Source organism: Rutidosis leptorrhynchoides, chromosome 10 (assembly GCF_046630445.1).
Source record: "Rutidosis leptorrhynchoides isolate AG116_Rl617_1_P2 chromosome 10, CSIRO_AGI_Rlap_v1, whole genome shotgun sequence".
Taxonomy (NCBI): Eukaryota; Viridiplantae; Streptophyta; class Magnoliopsida; order Asterales; family Asteraceae; genus Rutidosis; species Rutidosis leptorrhynchoides.
This window is the reverse complement of record NC_092342.1, coordinates 73,910,374-73,933,523: the sequence shown is the minus strand read 5'-3', so window position 1 is coordinate 73,933,523 and position 23,150 is coordinate 73,910,374. Positions and strand designations below refer to the sequence as shown.

The 23,150-nt window shown below is 33.1% G+C and overlaps 1 protein-coding gene and 1 long non-coding RNA gene across 3 annotated transcripts; one reads left to right on the top strand and one right to left on the bottom strand.

Annotated features, from left to right (window-relative positions):
- The first annotated feature begins 4,099 nt into the window (after nucleotides 1-4,099).
- Nucleotides 4,100-5,972, top strand: LOC139872952 (uncharacterized). Of its 2 annotated transcripts, none has more exons than XR_011767216.1 (6): nucleotides 4,100-4,450; nucleotides 4,518-4,588; nucleotides 4,696-4,784; nucleotides 4,866-4,920; nucleotides 5,041-5,511; nucleotides 5,594-5,972. It is a non-coding gene; the product is annotated as an uncharacterized lncRNA (long non-coding RNA). The 2 variants fall into 2 exon arrangements; XR_011767215.1 differs by having other exon boundaries at nucleotides 5,591-5,953.
- A 1,585-nt stretch (nucleotides 5,973-7,557) lies between these two features.
- Nucleotides 7,558-14,281, bottom strand: LOC139872075 (GDT1-like protein 4). Its single transcript, XM_071859878.1, has 13 exons — nucleotides 14,035-14,281; nucleotides 13,883-13,951; nucleotides 13,219-13,278; nucleotides 13,083-13,130; nucleotides 12,144-12,229; nucleotides 12,014-12,050; nucleotides 11,500-11,547; nucleotides 10,875-10,943; nucleotides 10,725-10,769; nucleotides 10,558-10,619; nucleotides 8,444-8,516; nucleotides 8,264-8,355; nucleotides 7,558-7,886 (listed from the first exon to the last, which is right to left on the bottom strand). The coding sequence occupies exons 1-12, from the start codon at nucleotides 14,053-14,055 to the stop codon at nucleotides 8,284-8,286; spliced, it is 690 nt and encodes a 229-aa protein (XP_071715979.1). The 5' UTR covers nucleotides 14,056-14,281; the 3' UTR covers nucleotides 7,558-7,886; nucleotides 8,264-8,283.
- Nucleotides 14,282-23,150: the final 8,869 nt, after the last annotated feature.

Here is a 23,150-nt window from a genome sequence, read left to right as displayed (position 1 = left end):
CTTCAATCAAAATGGAATAAACACATTCAGCCAAAGATAAACATTTTTGCGTGGAGCATTAGGATGAATCTGTTACCTACAAAAACTAATCTAATTGCTCTTCTACTTTATGTTCGGTTTGTTCTCAAGCTCAAGAAGATCTCCCCCATGTGTTGTGCAATTGTGATCTTGCTAAGAAATATGGGCTTGCATTTCGATCTGGGTGAACTTAGGGATCCCTAGATGGTCTTCTATGGACGAATGTTGGGATTGGTTTGATAATAACAAGCTAAAGGGTATGAGGAAAATGACGATGAAATTTATTTCCTTGGCAACCATGTAGACTTTATGGAGATTTTGGTTCAAGAAATGTCGTTTAATAGATTCCATAGTTTTCATTTCTTTTGATTGGATATGTTAGTAGATAAAAATGTAGAATAAATTGAAACGCATGGTTGGTTAATACTCTAGGTGTTTGTGATTTTCCAATCGTTCTGCATTTCAAAAAAAAAAAAAAAACTTCAAGAAGAAGGCCCACAGAAAAAGAGAAGTGATACTTCAGCTCATTTTGGTTACAAGAGGTTAAAGATTTATGATGATAGAAAAATCTAAAAGATAAAAGCTAATGAACTAAAGAAAAATCTCATAATTTTTTATTATTTTACTCTTTATTTTAACAGTTTTAGCTACTCTGTCAAATATCAAAATACATATAAAAAGCAAACAGCGATCAGTTACCAGATATCAACTAATAACTACAAGCTATCAACTAAAAGCTATTAGCTACCAACTAATTTTGCCAAATATGCCCTTCCACAATCTAAATTTATAAATCTATCATCATTTGATGCTAGTTTCCATCAATATCGTCCAATAAATTCTAACAAGAAATTTATGTAAGATATCATTAAAGATTAAGGGTGGTTTAGAAAATTTGAGTTGATCTATTTATATTTATATTTATATTTATATTTATATTCATATTCATATATATATATATATATATATATATATATATATATATATATATATATATATATATATATATATATATATATTATATTATTTATATTTATATTTATATTTATATTTATATTTATATTTATATTTTTATACTAAAAGTCGCCCGAATTTTTGTCGTTGTTTTGGATTGTCGTTTTGAGTTTGCGTTCACACTGCATTCGGTCCCTCAACTTCGACTCAATTTACACAACGGCCCCTCAAGTTTACACTTTTTCAGGGTTAGAAAGCGTAAATATATAATTTTATTAAAATAAAAGAAACTAATTCCACCCGAATTTATAACGGGCCTTATCTTCTCGCTCGGTGAGAGTTAAATTTCTCCGAGACCGCCGTTCAACTCTAAAAAATCTGACGAACCCATCGGGACTAACTATACGCGAAACGTACACTTCTCAAAAAACGCTAAACATCTCGGGCTATCTTCAATACATATACATACACTTATAATAAACAACCCAAACTACATACATCATATCGATGGTTATGTTTCCATTTTTTACACAATCTTCCTGACGTTAAAAATACATATGCCATTAGGTACACTAGGTACTAACGACGTGTATCTAAAAACACACGTACCAAAGCGTTTTTATTTCCGTAAATACATAACGCTACGGTAACTATGATTATGTAACTCGAAAGGCACCGCGGCATCGAGCGGGTCACTTTTCTAGTTTTTTATTAATTTACACTGTGTGTTACTCCGTATTTTTGTGTTGTGCAGCACCAAATTTAAAACTAGTTAAAAACAATGTTAGAAATATCAACTTTCACAAACAAAACCAAGATGCAATACTAGGTTTAAATTGATGGTCTAATATTTTTCAAAATGTGAGTTTGTCTTGCGCTTTATATACTTATCTCTTTAAATCACTGAGAGTCGAGACACTGAACTCAGTGTTTAATTTCAATGCCTTTCAAGATACTGAAATTTAACACTAAAGAAAAAGGTGAAAAAATGATTAAGTGTCTAAATTATTATTTAATTAGTTTTTAATACTTTTAATATATTATTAATTTATTAATTATTATTATTATTATTATTATTATTATTATTATTTTTTTTTTTATTATTATTATTATTATTATTATTATTATTATTATTTCGTTGAATACAAATCATTTTATTTATTACGTAGTATTTAATAACAAAAGTATATAAAAGAAATTTGACCCAACTTGTTAAAAAATTGGCCCAATTTTTTAAAAAATAGGCAAAGTTTTTTGGCCCATCTTTTAACCTAATAAAATAGGGATTATCACAAAAAAAAAAACTCATTTTTTTGAACTTGTTTGCGTGAGAACCCATAAAAAAAAATTGACAATTTGCCCTCGCAAGGAGCAAGATGCCTCTTGCTCCATTGCGCCTTGCGTCTTTGCGACCTTAGTCACACTTAGCAATGTGCCTCTTGCTCCCTTGCTCCCAGGTGGAAGCAAGGACGCAAGGTGCCTCTTACTCCCTTGCTTCCACCTGGGAGCAAAGTACCTCTTGCTCCCTTGCTCCCAGTGCCTCTTGCTCCCTTGCTCCCAGGTGGAAGCAAGGGAGCAAGAGGCACCTTGCGTCCTTGCTTCCACCTGGGAGCAAAGGAGCAAGAGGCATCTTGCGTCCTTGCTTCCACCTGGGAGCAAGATGCACCTTGCGTCCTTGCTTCCACCTGGGAGCAAGGGAGCAAGAGACACCTTGCTCCTTGCTCCCAAGTGTGACTAAGGTCGCAAGGACGCAAGGCGCAAGGGAGCAAGAGGCATCTTGCTCCTTGCGAGGGCAAATTGTCAAACTTTTTTTATGGGCTTTCAAGCAAACAAGTTCAAAAAAATGGGCTTTTTGGTGATAATCCCATACATCACCATGACTCCTATCCATCTTCGATCTTCCACAAGCCCAAAAAAAGACATCACCTGTAAAAACAAGAACAAAAACAGAAAATAAGCAAAGAAAAAGAAACAAAAATCGTTGCCGTTTCAACGAACGTGTAGACGACACTGAAGCCCGACGACGTGGGAAAACGGCAATTTAACGCTGAAGCGGTGTCGACGACGGCGAGATCCTGGCGTTGGGCGATGGCAAAAAAATAAAATACGACTCCAAGGGCTCTTAGACTTGCAAATCAAAAAAGTACAGGAAATACTACTTTTTCATCTTCAAATTGCCATCTAAAAAGTATGGTTGTACAAGCACGCGCTAATGATCATAGTCAATGATAAGTACCTACAGAGCACAACTTGTTGGTAGCTTTTGCAATCAAACAGCAGGGTACAGACGCAATGAAACTTGTGGTCCTTTAGGCCCGTAGTTTATTATATGACATGTAACAGGGTTGATCAAGATATATAATGATATATATCAAACTCAAATTGCCTACAAATCTTGTTTGAACATTCAAGTTCCATCTTGCTTTTATTTCATGCAACTCAAATATACAATAAATATATAAGAGCAAAAGACACACAAAAAAAAACACCATAGACTACATTGTAACTCACTGTGCATTTATTTACATTAAATAAAGGCTTTATATATAGCCATATATTCACCCACGTTGTTAAACAATAAAAGAAACTGCTAATTAATTACTCCTAAAGAATTGACCCACATTCTCCTACTTATATGGCTTCACATGAATATACTTGCCCATGTACCATAACTTTCGGTCAACATGCTACGGTTCCAATTACCAATTCAAACACAAACATCATCTAACAATTAATTAAACTCACGTGCACTTATTCTTCTGCTTTGGACTCTTTTTAGGCTGCAAATTGGGCTTCTTCTATTATTAATGGACTTCAACAATAACATACCATACTTGGGCTTTCAAGATTAACCTAACAAATCTTACCGTCTTTTCAACATGGTTTAACAATGTGGCATATATTTACACTAATATAAACCTGATTATGTATATAAATTATCTATATTCTACTCTATTTATATATAATAACAAAGTCATCTTCACCTAATTATTTTTCAAAAATTTTAAATGGAAAAAAAGTGACCATTAAATTAAAAATGAACTTTCAATATCATCCATTAAATTAATTATCACTCAACAATTGTCTCTCTCCTTAATTTCAATTTTGATTGACAACAGTACCCTTCAAATATTCCGTTCCTAATTAAATTATGGGGTCTTATTGTATTGTTTCCATTATCACAGGAACCAAATAAACACTTCTCTCTCTCTTTGTAGAATTAGGGTTCGTAGGTTTATGAAGACCTATGAACGATATCTTCAATTGTTTCGTTTTATCAAACTATTCTTTAATACTTTTGATTCGTCATCGGGTTTATACCCTCTATATTTACGATTCATTGATTCGTAAATCTGATTTATACCCCTTGTATTTGCGATTTATGACGAAATCGTAATCGAATTTCTACCGCCAATCAATAAATTTACTACGAATCCGGGGTTTTAAAATTTTAATCGACGATTAGGGTTTGAAATAGGTAATATCAATTTTTGGATTTCATGTAATATCACAATTGTTCTTATTCGATTTGATTATCGTTACAGATGCCGTTTCGGTAATTTTATCTACGATTTGAATTCAAGCAATTAAGATGCCTGATTGGTATTGCAAGCAGGTGATATCCGATTTACGTTTTTAATTCTATTTATTTTTTGATACTATTGATTGAGATCCATTTTGTTTTTAATTCTGTTTTTTATACAAAGATCATTTTTGTATTAGGTTTGCTCAATTTAATGTACATCACATGTTCGATAAAATGCCTAAGCTTCATTCTGATAATCCAAAACAATCTATCGATGGTGCAGTAGGTAAGTCAAGATATATGATTAGGTTATCCGAATTTAGTTGTTTTGTAATCCAGTTGATGTAGTTGCAATTCCCTTCATTAGTGCTGCTGATATCACTGCAATGGATATGGAAGTATGGAACTGACCGAAATCACGGGTATTTGATATATAATTCATTGATTTGTCAATATTAAGCCTAAGTATGAGATTAATGTCGTTATAAATATGATATCACGAGTGCTTCTGTTAACATAATATTAAAATCATTATATTGCAGAGTTGATGAAACCTTTGTAATGGATAACCTCCCCACAATGATCAAGGAAGTCCCTGAAAACGATATCATTGAGAAGGTGTATGCAGATTTTAGTGTAAGCAACACAAGGTTTTGAAGATTCATCTATCGCAGAGAAGAATCAATTCATAGATTTTTCAGCCCCCTGTCTCCCGGTACAAAACTCCTTAATCTTAAATGTTGGTCACCAAACCCGTGTGACGCCAATCAAGAAATGTACACTATTCAAGAACTTAAGTAGTGTTTCAGATGATAAAGAGAACACTGAGATTAAGGAAGAAAACTGCAGATTGATTTTGTTGATGAGGAAATGAAAAGCAAGAAAGAGAAAGATGAGAAGGAGAAGAAGCAGATGAGTTTAAATGAAATAAGGATGATGCAGTTAAGGAATAAAGGAAGCAAGTTACATAATTGACATTAAAACATATCTCTGGCAAGGAAGATGCTAATAAGGTACATCGTTGCTATATTGTGAGTTTGGTATGTTAAGTTATTACATGCTTATCTAACTTTTTTTATATTTGATGATCAGAAGGCTACTACTACAAGTTTAGTGTTGCAAGCACTGTGCGAGAATCAGTTGGTGGGTAGCGAAACAGAAAATTAAGAGCGCCTTTGTTATGTGGTTGTGTGTTTCATTGATTTCTGTTTCATTTTATAGAAAAGTACGTATAATTATTTTATTTTTGAATGTATACTTTTTCAGCCCATCATTCCTAATGATATTAACTTTTGTGTTTCATGAATTTGTAATGCTTTATTATCATTCAGACTACATAATTATAAATTGACCTTATATATCTAGGCTAGATCTGCTTTAATCTTTTTGTGCAGATTCCTTGGGCACATTATCTTCTAAGATGGATATTGAATATAAATGATAGGCATATATGGGAATGAATCGGTCAAGAGTTAATCAGTATGTCTCCATTTGGTTTATAAGTGACACACTACGAGTTAATCGGAATGATTATTTGGTTCTAATACGTGTAACTTATTTTATTTAATTGTCTGAATTTAGGTTCTTACTTTAGGTATACTACTTGCTTTCATGATGTCTGAATTTAAATAATCTAATTTTTTTTACAAGTTTCTTGATATCTGATGTGCACACATAATGTGAGAGTTATGAATTATATATAACAAATTTGTGTGCCATTTATTTCATATTAATGATTAGTGGTGGTAGCAAAATGGATGGGTCAGACATGCTGGTTAACAAGTCAAAGGGGGTCAGAAAAACCCAATTATGTTAAAATAATTGGGTTTGTGTTACTCTGTACTAAGCTAATCTTTCGACTAGGTTGGAGTAACTTTTTGGTCTACAAATTATGTTTACTGAATAAGTACCTCAGACATATGTTGAGATACCATCTATTTAAGAAATCACTACTTGGTTGTCCTATACATTTTAGTTTTGTTTTCAAACAACTTTGAGATACCATCTATTTAAGAAGTTTTATGCAGTACAAATATACTTGAAGCAACTTCTGACCACTAAGTTGTAAAAACATAACATGGATAGACCCATTTAAGGTTGTATAGTTCGACTGGATGTCATTTAAGTAAGAAATAGGACCGAGTCTAATGATTCGCTCTCATCCACACTATCAATAATGCAATTCAAGTTTGATGTGTTATTTTAATTAAAGCGTTAGTTGAAACATCGAGTTGTTGAGTTACTTGGTAAAAAATTGCAATAACAATAACAAATTAACAATACAATAATACAATAACAATCGTAATGAAAACCCTGAAATACTCATATTCGTCTGTAGATAACTATGTCATTTAATCACAAGGAGTCCGATATTGATAACATGTTGCAAGTGTTTCGGGTCCATTGGTTTTTCTTTAGTGTTTCGATTTTATGATGTTTGTCACTTATTATTTCTTATTTATGATGTTCCGGCTGATATGAGCGTGGAAAAAAAACACAAGGTAAAACGATTTATTTAAGTAATGCTTAAAGTTTATTAATAGCTGGAACTTTGATTTATCTTTTAGGTTTAGTGATAATGAGATTCAAAAGTTTATTTTCGGCTACAATACTGAAAGATAACAAACAATATTTGATGGAAACTGATGTAGTGTTATTGTTTGACGGCACATCGTTTGCAGAAGACTTATCAATTTTTGTGTTCACCATGTTCATAAAAGAAGTTACAAAAATTTTGATGCATAATATAAACAGTTGTGTTACATTTTCAGCGTAATATGGTTATAGTTGGTCCTGTTCGTTCCATTCACAACTAAGAATGTACCCTTTGATGTTTCCAAAAAACTTAACAGGCTTATTAAGGCTACGTTTGATAGAAGCGAATAATTTGGCGTTGAATGATTCAAAGTCTCTGAGAATGAATATAAGATGTTTGATAATTATTTTAAATGAATGATAAAAATTTCGTAAAATTACTTTATTTTCGTGTTACATGTATAAAAGATTCCATATACTTGTTTGTCAAAGTGTTATTCATATATCAAATTCTGCGCTGAACCTTTCAAAATATAATGAACCCATACAAAATTATATGTTGATCAATGTTACAAATTAACTGAAGATTGTCTTAACACTTATACATATATCATCAAGTTTTCATAATGAAAAGAGAATATAAGAAAGGAGTCTTGCATATGCAACTGCTTGTATACAGTCGAACCGCAATTGCAACTTGCAAGCATAATGATGTCAGTACTTACTATTGCATACTATAGTTTTGGATATTGTAACAATTGTGTTCAATTGAATCTTTCCAAATTACAATTTATAAAAACTTAGTTAAATGTCAAAACAATGTGTCTTCTTCACGACACTCCCTTCCTATTATCTGCAAAAAAAAAAAAAAAAAACCAAGAAAATTGATAATTTAATTACAATAAACTGATATGAATGATTCATTATATCTTATGAGGTTACTTTTATAAAGGCTACCTCATGTCCTCATCCATCATTTCTATAGATAAACAATGTTTGAGTTACCACATAATTTGATAAAATATATAACCATTTCTTTTTTTAGAACGGCAAACTCACACACCCGATAAAATATATAACTATTGATTAAAGAACAGAACAAATAATACTTGTGATCAAATACTAACATGAGAAAAAGGTAAACTAGAGCTGAAAATTAACAAGAATTTTTACTTTTAATTTGGCATAAAAGAGCAACGAAAGAAGTAAGTGTATGAAATATATACTAACCATTTCCAGAAAACCTAAAATCATGATTCAACTGTTGCAAAGAATGATTGGATTCCAAAGACGATGAATAGAACTCCGCCAGATAATGCAATCTGCATCATTATTCACGTACATTTATTTCATTACGAAGAGTAGAAACAAAAGCAAGAAAGTAACGAAATTAAAAAGTATATATATTACGAATTTTTCAGATATCTGTGAAGCCAAGCTCTTCCCTCCAAATACAGCAGCAGTCTGACACAAAGCTTGCCCTCTAGATAAAATTAAAAATTTAATAAGCTATTACTTGTAAAAATCACCTTATGTATATGCATGTGTAATTTACAAGTTGAATAATTTTTTTTTTTTTTTTTAATCTTTACGGTTCACATTCAAGCCAAACATACAGCTATATTGTCAATTTTTTTTTTTTGGGTAAAGGGTAATCACCCGGCAAAATTCATTCAACAAAAAAAATGAAACAATACAGATCACAAGTCTACAAGAGTGCCCTGTAGTCCAAGAACAATCCAAAAGCACCAAACCTAGCAAAAACTAGACATAACCAACTCGCAAAAATAGACGAGCTAGACGCAACAAAAAAACATACAAAAACCCCCAATTTTATGTGATCTTCCATAACATCTTCAATTGACGAACTTGCACCGAATCCTTAAACCTCAAGGACAAAAGCTTGTAACGAACCGTAGAAAAAATGTTTTGAAACAGTAGGTCACTTGTTCTCGATTTGTTACTAAACAACCGAGCATTCCGTTCTTGCCAAATAAAATAAATAGAAGCTGCAAACAGAAGCTTGGCAACAACCACCCGAGACACTCTCCGATGCGCGATCGGAGCCAACAACTGCACGAAAACTTGCCAACAGTTACCACTAATAGGAATTTGAATCAATTGCTTAACTTGATCCCAAACTCTACTTGCATACATACATTCAAAGAACAAATGGGTGTTAGAGTCAGGTTGTAGTTGACAAAGAGTACACACAGCAACACCTCCATTCCCATTCAAATTCATGTCCCATGGTTTGAGCATATCTTGAGTTTTCAGCTTTTGCTTCATAAGTAGCCAAGCAATAAACGCGTGCCGAGGAATATTTTGCGCAAACCAAATCACAGAATACCACAGGACTTTAGGCTGACGATACCGAATGGTATCCCAGACCTTCGATACCGAGAAACAGTGTAGAACCCCATCCACATCCCTCCAGCGAACAACATCATCTTTTCCAATATCAGGAGGATCAGTAGATAACAAAAGAGGATATTTTGTAGACAATACCTCTGGCCACGACCATCCCGAGTCATTAACAAACTGAGAAACATTTGAATCAATAGAGATTGCAGCCCTATGTGTTTCTCTATTTGTTAGAATCTCCACCAAAGGACCATAATCACACCAAATGTCATATAAAACTGACGTGTTTCTGCCATCACCGACTTGGTGGATAATATGTGGACGAATAGTGTTACGAATACTAAGAATCTTTCGCCATCCCCAACTTGAATCAGCAGCAGGTTTCACAAGCCAGAAATTGTTTCTTCGTAGACGATACGAGTGAATCCACTTAACCCACAGGGATTGCTTTCGCGTAATAATGCTCCACACATGATATGACATAAGCGCCATGTTCCAATATTTCAATCGTTTAATTCCAAGACCTCCCTCGTGTTTAGGCAAACACACTTCATCCCACCTGACTTTAGCTTTGCCTTTCTTGAGATCGCCTTGACACCATAAAAATCCCCGAATGAGTTTCTCTATATCCTTGAGAATCTTATCAGGCAGAAGAAAAACCGATGACCAGTATACCTGAAGCGATGTTAACACAGACGAGATCAATTGAACCCTACCCGCGAAAGAAAGGGATTTATTTTTCCAATCATTTATTTTATTTTTCACTCTTTCCACCAAAGTTTTACAATCTTTGTACATCAACCGAGAAGAAATTAACGGGACTCCCAAGTATCTAACGGGCAACGTTCCCTCCTCAAAAGGGAGGAGAGCAAGAATCTCATTCTTTACGGCTTGATTCACATTCCCAAAAAACGCTGTGCTCTTAGGAAGACTTGGAACCAACCCCGAACACATTTTAAAACTTTCCAATGCATCAGAGATAACTTTAACCGAACCTTTATTTGCGTATGAGAACATGAATAAGTCATCGGCGAAGCAAACATTAATAATTTGTTGTCTTTCGCATCTAGGATGGAACCGAAAGTCATCCGAGTTTCGAATAACACCGAACAACACCGAGCGGGTTCTCAATTTAAAGAGACAAAAGATGATTAACATACAAAATCCCTCCAAGAACAACACCGAGCGGGTTCTCAGCTGCAGCCAAACCAATCGTAGCTATCTGAAAGTTATTTAATCCACATTCATTAGTTGACTATAGTATACCAAAATTGACAAGATTATAATAAATTATTAAGATTAACAATATGTCAACAGTGATGCTGACCTGGCTTTTGTCACCCCACTCGCCAAAGAAGGTTATCGAGAATGCCTGTTGAAATTACCATCAATTAGGTACCATTTAATTTCACACACACACACACACACACACACACACACACACAAACCAAAAAAAAAAGAGTTTCAAGGTCTATACCTTTAAAAAGATGGGGGAGAAAAATTGAGACATAAACATTCTGTTCTTCTTTTTAGCCTCATCATCAGCCTGTAAAAATAGATTACGAGTGGATAACAACATAGTTATGTTAAAAAACGTACCTAATCTATATATTTTTTTTTTGAACAGCGATTGGGATCACCCGAGGGGGACTTTACCACCCGTTGCGATCATCTCCCGTTTCGACTATGCCGATGCAGCGATAATAACCCCGCCCCCATCGCTGCCCGGGAAAAAACCTTGAAACCGATCCAAGGGCACGGCCAAGTAAAAACCCCCTCCCCTTTACCCCCCAAACGATATGGGAAAGGTGCCATGGGTGGATACTTCATGGCAGGGACGAACTCACAAAGCGATGAAAGATAGTCAAGGTTGCAAAAAACGCTACTCGGAGAGTACTCGGAAGTTGACCAAGTTTGACTTTGACCGATGTTGACCAATTTTCCTAGTGATAACGAGTTTTGAACGATTTTCCGAATAATCCCGAGTTTGACCACGTTTGACTGAGTACTCCTGAGATGCAAAACCGAGTACTCGCCGAGTAATTCCGAATTCTGCAACACAGAGCATAGTTAACTTCAAGCATTAATGGTTTCTGTAATACCTTGTCATTTGCTTTAGTTGCTCTGCTGTTAGCTTTTAAATCAGCATCCTATACACATCATTAAAAGAATATCGTAAGATTGCATATTTTACAACAACAACAACAAAACCCAATACCACATAAGTGGTGTATGGGGGAGGTGAGATGTAGACAATCCTTCCCCTATCTAAGAATAAAGACAAGTCATTTCTCCACCCAAAGTGAAAACACTCTCAAAAGTAGAGAAAGTCATCCCTATCTCTATTCGACGGATAGAGAGATTGCTTCCGAGTGGACCTCCGGCTAATAAGTAGGAAAAAAGTTTTTAAAAAAAAAAAAAAATTAAGACGCCATGAAAATGGTAAAATCAAATTTCCATGGGTTTTAAATCCTGCCTGAAATTTAATTTAGGCTCTAAGAGTCAGTCAAGTCGCCAATAAATCGACGCTTGTTGTCGACTCAATAACTAGAGCCGTAGGATTGCATATTTTAAGATTATTGCAACGGTAAGCAACAAAAAGAAATTGTGACCAACCAATTCTGCTTCAACTTCAGCTAATTCTTCTGATTCACTGTTAATAGAAACTGTATTAGTCTAACTTAAAGTTAATCACATGATGTTTTGGAAATGATGATGTCATATTGAAGAAGATGAAAAATGTTACCCTTCATGAAAAGCATCCCATAAGGACCATAAACCGAACCCCAAAAACAACACGGTGGCTACATGTTTAGTTAATGTTCGGGAGATCTGCATTGTTATTACAGTCACAATATGCACATCAATCAAAAAGTTAAACTAGACCACACGGTAAAATAATATTAGGTATGTGATTTTCATAAACATGATAATTGACTGTATAAGAAATAATTTCAGCGGTAAATAAAACAAGGATTACTTCTTCTATTAAATTTAACCATCTTAAGCAAAAAACAAGAACCAAATAAGTTGTATAGTAATAAAAATATAATGTTGACCAACCATCAAAATCATATATATATATATCAAAGTATAGTTTGGTGATGTAACCAAACAACTTGTCCAATAAGATATTACAATATCCTCCAACGCATCTTATTGCAAAAAATATGAACAAATTCGTACGGACAGCAAAGTTGACTTTTTGTATATGTTACAGCTAATTCTATACTCATGTATACACACGGGGCATAGAAGATAAAATTATATGTTTCAATAAAATTAATTAATTTCTTTCATCGACTGGAACTTTTCGTAAGTTTGAACTAGTATATACATATATACATATAGATTATCTAAGTAGAAATGTATTTTCTATACAATTAACATGTGTGTGAATTTAATAGACGAAATAGTATTTGTGCGTAATAACATAATGTATATCATTTTAGGATGTGATATTTACACAATAATTGATTCTTCCACCCCCACTATAAAACATGAAAAGCCTGTGGTACATCATACCACGATTTAACTTAATGTATCAAGTTTTTGTGTTGTAAATGTCATCACCATTTTAAGTGATAAATTATGTAACCATTATAACTATAACTATATCTATGAGAATTAAAAGACGGAAGCAAGATTTATCATCATGACACCCCAAATAATGTAACGTACATACCAGGTTCGGAGCAACATAACCAACAGCAGCAGACAGGATAGTCATAACCTATAAAATAGTGAATCAACGTACCAACGCCTTACATGAATGAAATGTAGCAAGAGATAAATAAATAAATAAATAAATAAAAACTTACAATCAAAGATGAAAGGCAGCCAGCCAAAACATATCGTCTGGGGTGACGCATCGCCAAAATCTAAAATTAACATCATGGCACGTTTTAAACAATTAAACAATGAAGTTCATTTCTTTTTCTTTCTAATGGATACACAAAAAAAAGCTATAAATAATGAATTGTCCCATAAAAAAAAGCATGCGATCTCAATAAACAACTAAACAATGGAGTTCATTTTTTTTTTTCTTTTCTTGCGAGAGGTAGATATACTCGCCCTCCCGAGTAACGCGAACAGATAAAAGCTCATAAAAAATGTGGATCCAAACGATTTTTTTTTTTTTTTAATTATTTTTTTATTATTTTTTTGTTTTTCAAGCATATGTACTACCACTATATCAAAATTTGAAATATGGGTAGATCGATTCAGAAGAAGACTATGCTATAGTGTGTTCTAATTTTAAACAACTATGCATATGTAATGCTTAATATGGAGTTAAACTTTCAGATATACAGCTGACTTTCACTATATCATGAGCCACAAATAGAGTGCAACTACTTTACTTTAGTAACATGTGATATTATTTTGCCTTTAATAGCATAAAACAGAAGGTTATATATTATACAATAACATGAAAATTATTACGGATTAATATAAATTCAGCTTAAGTAAGAATTAAAAACTGACTGCAGCTGCAAAAAATGTCTTGTCACCGATTTCAGATAGCACGGTCATCGCAAGAGACTTGCTAAACCCCTAATTTCATCAAATAAACACAAATTGAATATTAATTAACGGATTAAATTGAATTGAATTGAATGAAAATTAAGGAAACTTACTTGAACAATTGAAAGACTCATGATTGTAATTTAGATTAAGAAGAAGAATAAAGTTTAAGAGTAGATGTATATAAAGGTAATTAACGAATTAAGATTTTAATTGGGAAAAAAAAAAAAAGTGTGTGATTTTGGGGTGGCGATTTAAGTAGGTGATATACTGATACGGTAATCAGTTGCAATCGCCAGCCGAATCTGAGAATTGAAAACAAAGAGAACTTAAAGAATCTTTGTGTATGTGAGAGAGAGAGAGGGAGATATTTGTATTTTTGTATAATTGTCAAAATCAAACAACTTTAATCCATAAAACCCCAAAGTAGCCCTTTTTGTTTTACACTATAGTCAGACAAAAACATAATTTCAGATACAAATAATATTATACAATGGCCATTCAATTCGGCTGATGTTTATCCGATCTTACCCCAATTCATGATGGATATTTTTTTTTTTGAAAAGCAACAAGAATTTTTATTAATAAACTGATGAGGCAGCCCAAAACAGAAAGCCACCAACATCTCAAAGCAATTACAGTGTCACATTAATGGTACAATTAATAAATTACATGTAATGATACCTACTGTTCTAACAGTCAAAAGACCCAATTGTGCCGAGGTGGCAATTCTTGACTATTTGATTGTTAGATATTCGCACGGGTTCACTAGCCATGTATTCCAGTCAAGTTTTTGCTTCTTTAACCGATGTGAAATCCAATCATAACTAAGGATTTGTATCTCATTTACCAACGATGGCACGCACAAACTTTTCTTCTTGAAAATCTTTGAATTGCGGTTCTTCCATAAGACATATCCACAAGACCATTCTACCCCTTGCCATACTTGAGCACCTATATCCGAACACTGTTGATTTACTAGCCCCGAGAAAGTTTCAGCAATACTCACCCTTGTGTACGGTCCAAACCCCCACCATTTATAAATCCTTGACCACACCTCGTATGCGAATTTGCAAAATACTAATGCGTGATCAATAGATTCAACATCATCATCGCAAGTGGGGCAGCGCATTGTGTGAAGATCTATTCCTTTCTTATCCAACTCACATAGCACCGGTAATCTTTTTTTTCTACATCTCCAAATAAATACTTCCACTTTCTTTGGTACTAATATATTTCGGATTGTTTCCGGATGTGATTTCTCTCCTTCAAACAATTTTTCCATAATGATGTGATTGAGTTTTTTTGTCGTGAACATACCGTTAGACGCTAACAGCCACTTCCATGTATCGCTAGAATTTGGGTCAGCTTCGAAGGCGTTTATTCTTTCAATCATCTCTTCAAACTCACTTTTCGTTCTTCCGCTAGGTTCCCTTGACCATTCCCAGTTGAATAACCATCGGCCATTTTCCCATTTGATTCTGTCACTCACTTTAATCTCTTTGTTTAGCTCCAGTCGATAGAGTCTGCTGTATTTCGATCTAAGAGGGATGTCAAGGAGCCACGATTCTGACCAGAATGCTGTTTGACCGCCATCTCCAATTTTCTTTTGAAAGGAATTGCTGAAATATATGCCTTTTGCTGTCAAAGATCGACCTGCATTTATTATATTGCACCATGTGCTACAAAACGAAAGTTGGTTAGGGATTACATCATGACCAAGTCCACCAAACGGCCCATATATGCTAGTAATGATTTTGGTCCATAATGAATTGGGTTCATTATGAAACCTCCACCACCACTTACATAATAGAGCAAGATTTTTACAAACTAAGGAACCCAAATTGAGCCCCCCGTCCGAATAAGGCAACAATACTTTTTCCCATTTAACCCAAGCAATTTTTCTACCCTCCCCGGTTTTTCCCCAAAAGAAATCTCTCCTCACACGCTCAAGTTCTTTTAACACACAAGGCGGGGCACGGTATAACGAAAAGTAATACAATGGAAGACTCGAGAGAACCGATTTTATAAGTGTGATTCGACCCCCGAATGACACCGAACGTGCACTCCAATTCGAAAGTTTCTTTTTGAATTTTTTAATAACAACCTCCCAATCCTTCAACTTTCTCATTCTTGAGCCAATTGGCAAACCAAGATACGTGAACGGAAATTTCCCAATTCTACATCCAAGTTGATTAGCATACGATATCAATTCGTTATTATCGACTCCAACTCCATATAGACAACTTTTGCTAATGTTAACTTTTAGTCCCGACGTTAATTCGAAGCATTTAAGTAAATTCATAAGACTTTTCAAGTTATCGAAACTCCAATCTCCGAAGAGAATCGTATCATCCGCGTATTGAAGGTGTGATACGACTATATTGTTACTTCCAACTTCCATACCCTTAAACAATTCTCTATCCACCGCCGCTTTGGCAAGAATATTAAAACCTTCAACCGCTAATATAAATAAGAACGGGGAAAGAGGATCGCCTTGCCGGACGCCTCTACCCATTGAAAACTCCTCCGTTGGGGACCCGTTTACAAGAACCGAAATCGACGTTGATTGTAAGCATGCCATAATCCACTTGCACCATCTATTTCCGAATCCCATACATCTCATGACTTCTAGTAGATAATCCCAATCTAGGCTATCAAAAGCCTTTTCAAAGTCGACTTTAAAAACCAACCCTTTCTTTTTGGTTCTTTGGTAGTAGTCTATCGTCTCGTTAGCAATCAACACCCCATCTAAGATAAAGCGACCCTTCAAAAAAGCACTTTGTTCGAAATCAACAACATTTGGAATCACCGTACGAATTCTATTCGAAAGTACTTTTGACACAATCTTATAAAAACTTCCTATAAGGCTAATGGGTCGGTAATCGTTGAGCCCGAGAGGATCCTTGACTTTTGGTATTAAGGAGATAAAAGAAGCATTGCAACCCTTGGAAATTTCTCCTTTATCCCAAAACCAATTTATTGCGTTCATGAAATCACTTTTTAATAGATCCCAATATTCCTTGTAGAATCGCATATTGAACCCGTCGGGGCCCGGAGCCTTATTACTACCACAATTTTTTAATGCTTTGAAAACTTCCTCTTCCGTAAAAGGCTGTTCTAAATATGATCGTTGCTCGTCTGATAGATAGGAATATTCGAGCTCAGCAATGGACGGCCTGTTCACACATTTTTTCTCAAATTGGCTTTTAAAGTGCTTATGAATTGCATCTTTTATGTCAGCCACGTTTTCATTCCACATGCCATTTATAACTATGCCTCTGATGTTATTCTTATTATAGTTCCTTCTAATCACCGTATGAAAGTAGCTCGAGTTCTCATCTCCTTCAATAATCCATTTAATTCTAGCCTTTTGTCGAAGCATGTTTGCCTTCGATCTCTCTTTGCTTAGCCATTTATTTCTATTTTCCATCCATTCAAGTCTCTCTTGTTCACTTAAAGTTCGATTTTCAGCTTCTTTTTCCCATTTTTCTACTTTCGCTTTGACCTCTTTAATTTCTTGATCTACATTATTAAAATTTGAACTTCTCCATTCTTTTAGCGCATTTTTCACATTTTTTAACTTATTACGAAAAATACAATCTTTCCTTCTTCCCAATATTTCCTCACTCCAAGCATCTCTGATTATTTTATCCACACCCTCCATGTTTAACCATTCATTGAAGAATTTAAATAGTTTTGGACCAAAATCAACTACTTTATCTCTTAGCATTATCGGACAATGGTCCGAGAATTTTCTATCCATCACAATAGCCGAAGTGTCTTCCCACAAGGTTAGAAATTTCTCGGTTGCAAGGAATCGATCTAGCTTGCTCATTTTTATTCCATTGTCGCATACTCGAGTGAACTTTCTTCCTCCAAGAGGAATATCAATCAAGTTGTTGTTTGAAATAAAATCATTGAATCTTGACGCACGACTAGGAATGTAGACACTATTGAATCTCTCTTCTTCATCTCGTACTTCATTAAAATCCCCGCAAAATAACCAACTAGTATCAACTTTTTTCATAAGAGTTTCTAAGGTTTCCCACATCAACTTTTTTCCGACATCATCTTGAGGACCATACACATTTGCCACAATGGATTCCTTTTTTGTACTTATCCAATTTCCTTTAATCGCAATGAAATGCTCTTTTTCAACAAAATCATCAACAGAAAATGAGGACGTGTCCCACATAAGAAGCAAACCCCCTGAATTTCCTATGGCCTCCTTTTGAATCATACCAACACAAGAATTCCACCACAAGCTAGTAGCCCAGGTCATACTTATGTTTTTACTTTTCGTCTCTTGAACACACAATATATCCGGTTTCTCTTCCCTACATAGGTCTTTTACCCAACCGAACGCACCATCTTTTGCAAAGCCTCTAATGTTTATAGAAATTATCTTCATAGAGAATATCAATAGACGGAATATGAATGATTAATTTAAATGGATACAAATATAAATATGGATCAACTTAAATGATATGATATGAATATAGATGGAAAATTTTATCTATGAATATATCTATTACTACCCGAAATACATATATAAATCAATACATACAGATATTTGTAAACAAATTTATTATTACAAATTCATTTATCAATACACGTATATTTTGTTTGCAACCATATATATGAATTAACTATGATTTGATATATTGCAATAAACACGTATATCTCATAAAATAAACATATAAAATACATATAATTTATCAAAATTTATGTTTTGTAGTAGTAAATTTAACAAATTATGTTATATCTTCGATAAAGATTACACTTTTTTAGGATATATACTAATTAAGTCACATTATATATATTTTAGTTATATTACATTTTGTTTTTAGTACATAATAGAAAATATTATAACACTTTTTTAACATCCAATGGATATTCATTAACTCATTTAATCCATTATATATGAATATGAATGCATGAAGTAAAATTAAATGGATATAGACATGGATATGAATGAACAAAAACTAAATTGATATGGATACGGCGTCACCCGATCCATATCTGATCCATTGTCATGCCTAGTAGTACGTAGAAGAGTCATTTGTGGAGATTAGAAGAACATTTATCATGGTAGATGGTGCGGATAGGGATGACAGTTAAGATCAGACTCGTTATATATTCGTCCGATCTAATTCGTTTAAAGCGGATTTGAATAATGTAAATGGAGGAATATTGAGTATGAATATGGATGTTTATTGGATCGGCTAACGGTGACAATTTTTACTTGATGGATGAACTTGAGTTCACCTGAAATACTTAACTATATAAACATAGAATATACTCCGTAAATATTATTATTAATATATCATAATAATTACTCTAAGTTATATATAGTATTTCATTATATATACATTTTTCTTTTACTTTTTATTGCATTAAACTTTTAATATTTTCTATTCTTAATAGCGGGATATCTCACTCCGTATTAACTAATATTTCGATCAACATATTCTTAGAGATGATCATATTCTAATATGTATGGTGTTATGACAAACTAGTCATTGGGTGATATAAAGCATGTAAGTTATATACATTATGACTTATTTTTAGAGAATTAGATAATTTGATAACAAGTTATAACTTTTGATAGTATTAACCTTGAAAAAAATATCTAACGATGATTTATCCAATAGATATCCGTTAACCTGGTTAATTCGTCACATATGAATATGATTGAATGAATTAAAATTAAATGGATATAGATATGAATGAAACTTTGTGTAGTGGATATGGATGAAGATAATTCTAACTCGAATAATTGTCATTCCTAGGTGTGCGTTGATGGTATTGGTGTGGATCGGGGTTCTTTTGATGACTTGACAGTGTACATTGAAAATATCGTGTTATGGTGTGGATTAGAAATATGGGTTAGAGGTGTGGACGTGTAGTGCTAATGTGTCATTTTAGTTTTTATTTTTTAGTAAAAGGTATGTTAATTATGGAGTATTTGTTAATAACTTATAAGTAATAAAACTTGACATAGTTTATAACATGATATAAAAATATAATTAATTTAAAAAAATTAAATTAAAAAGTACATAATTTTAATTCCAAAAAAATACATAATTCTAAAATCTTACAGTAAATAATACCCCATACATAAATTACTATATAAAATTGTGTAAGTTTGGCGATGTGTTTCAAATATGATCGGTTAAATCTTCCTGCAACCGGTTGTGAACATTTCTATATCTTATTTCTTTTATCCCTGCATCTTGATCCCTTAAATTCATTTGTTCCCGTCGAGGTCGGTTTCTTGGTTCAGTAATCATTTCTGCTTCAATTGAACCAATTGTAAAACTGTTATTTTCCTAAATCATGTTGTCTAATATAACAAAATAGTACATATGTCATCTTATTTTGTTGAAGTCCTTAAATCTCGTCGAAGTTTTCAACATTGGAAATCGGCCCTAAAGTACTTTGAATGTACACTCAATATCGTTCCTTTCATCTTCTTGGAACCGCTTAGACTTTGAGTGTCTCTCATCAATTGGAGCAGTGGGTGATTAAACCAACATATCTCAATCTGGATGTATAATGTTACAAAGGTAATACTCATACTCGTAGTGAAGTCCGTTTACATCAATTCGTAAAGGTATAGCACTGCCATCTTTTATGTTACGATATTAAAAAAATAAAATTAAAACATTAAAGTCGTTGTTGGAACCCGCCATAACAAAAAATGTATGTCATATCCACATATATTTAGTTGCGACTACTTCAAGCATGATTGGCGGGCATTTTGGATCACCCATAGTATATTGACACTGCCACGCAACGCGACAATTCTTTCACTCCAAATGCATATAGCTAATAGTACTGCGCATCCCTAGTAAACCAAGTTTTTCTTCATGGAAACTATAAATACGAGCAATATTTTAGACAGTTGATTTTTTCAAATAATGTTTATCGTATAAATCAAATACATACTTGCAAAGGTTATCTAGACATTTTGAAATGTTCCGTTGATATTGATTATAAACGTTTCATATTAATTGATTTCGTCGCGAGGTTTTGACCTCTATATGTGATAATGCTAAAAACGAACATATATTTCATAGCATTATTCCTCAAGAAAGACAAGCTTTTAGTTGCAATTGTTCTATTTACAAGTGATATTCGTTTAAATAATAAAAGGTGAAGACAAAAGACAGATTCGACAAATTGAAGACAAAAAGGTCCAAAGAGCTAAAAAGTACAAGATACAATTAAAAAGGTTCAAAATATTGATGAGGAACGTCTCAAAATGACAAGAGTACAAGTTACAAGACGCAAAGTACACGATATAAAATAATACGCGAAGACGTCCGAAAATCCGGAACCGGGACCTAAGTCAAGAAGAAACGCCCGACGCAACGGACCAAAAATATCTAGTCTACTATGCACAAGAATATAATATAATATATATATAATTATATATAATTATATATTATTTTATATATTATTATTATATTACGTCGGCAAGAAGAAAACAAACCAATTTGGCTGGATCCAGGGTGGCCATGCGACTCGCATGGCCAGAGGCACAAATCCATGCGAGTCGCATGGAGTGAGATTGCTGGTCAGGTCCTATATAAAGCCAGTTTTCTGCCGAGTTTTAATCATCTTTTTTCTTCCTCTTCATACGTAAAACTTATATTTATATTTATAATTTATATTTTAATTTTAATTTTAATTCTAATAATAAGGGTATGTTAGCGAATGTTGTAAGGGTGTAAGTCGAAATTCTGTCCGTGTAACGCTACGCTATTTTTAATCATTGTAAGTTATGTTCAACCTTTTTACATTAATGTCTCGTAGCTAAGTTATTATTATGCTTATTTAAAACGAAGTAATCATGATGTTGGGCTAATTACTAAAATTGGGTAATTGGGCTTTGTACCATAATTGGGGTTTGGACAAAAGAACGACACTTGTGGAAATTAGACTATGGGCTATTAATGGGTTTTACATTTGTTTAACTAAATGAAAGTTTGTTAATGTTAATATAAAGATTTACAATTGGGCGTCCCTATAAATTACCATATACACTCGATCGGACACGATGGGCGGGGTATTTATATGTACGAATAATCGTTCATTTAACCGGACACGGGAATGGATTAATAGCCACTAGAATAATTAAAACAGGGGTGAAATTACATTCAAGGGTAATTGGTGTAATTGTTAACAAAGTAGTAAAACCTTGGTTTACACGCAGTCGATAACCTGGTGTATTCATTAAACAAAGTATTAAAACCTTGTTACAATTCGAATCCCCAATTAGTTGGAATATTTAACTTCGGGTATAATAATAATTTGACAAGGACACTTGCAATTTATATTTATGACTGATGGACTGTTATGGACAAAAACCAGACGGACATATTGAATAATCCAGGACAAAGGACAATTAACCCATGGGCATAAAACTAAAATCAACACGTCAAACATCATGATTACGGAAGTTTAAATAAGCATAATTCTTTTATTTCATATTTAATTTCCTTTATTTTATATTTAATTGCACTTCTAATTATCGCACTTTTATTTATTGTTATTTAATCGCACTTTTAATTATCGTACTTTTAATTATCGCAATTTTATTTTATCGCATTTTTATTTATCGTTATTTACTTTACGCTTTAATTTAAGTCTTGTATTTATTTAATATTTTACATTAGGTTTTAACTGCGACTAAAGTTTTAAAATCGACAAACCGGTCATTAAACGGTAAAAACCCCCCTTTATAATAATAATATTACTTATATATATATTTGTATTTTTATAAAAGTAAATTAATATAGCGTTGAGCTTTGTTTAAAGATTTCCCTGTGGAACGAACCGGACTTACTAAAAACTACACTACTGTACGATTAGGTACACTGCCTATAAGTGTTGTAGCAAGGTTTAAGTATATCCATTCTATAAATAAATAAATATCTTGTGTAAAATTGTATCGTATTTAATAGTATTTTCCTAGTAAAATAATAACTATTTTATATACACCTCGCATGACATCAAGTATTTTTTGGCGCCGCTGCCGGGGAATGTTCGCCGAAGCGAAACGCCATATTTTTAATTTTTAAGTTATAATTAGTTTTTGTAAAATTTATATTTTTGTTTAAAAATTAAAAAATATAAAAAAAAAAAAGCTTTTAAAATCGAAAAAAATAATATTTTAAGTATATTTTTAAGTTTTTCTTTTATTTTTACAAAATTATAA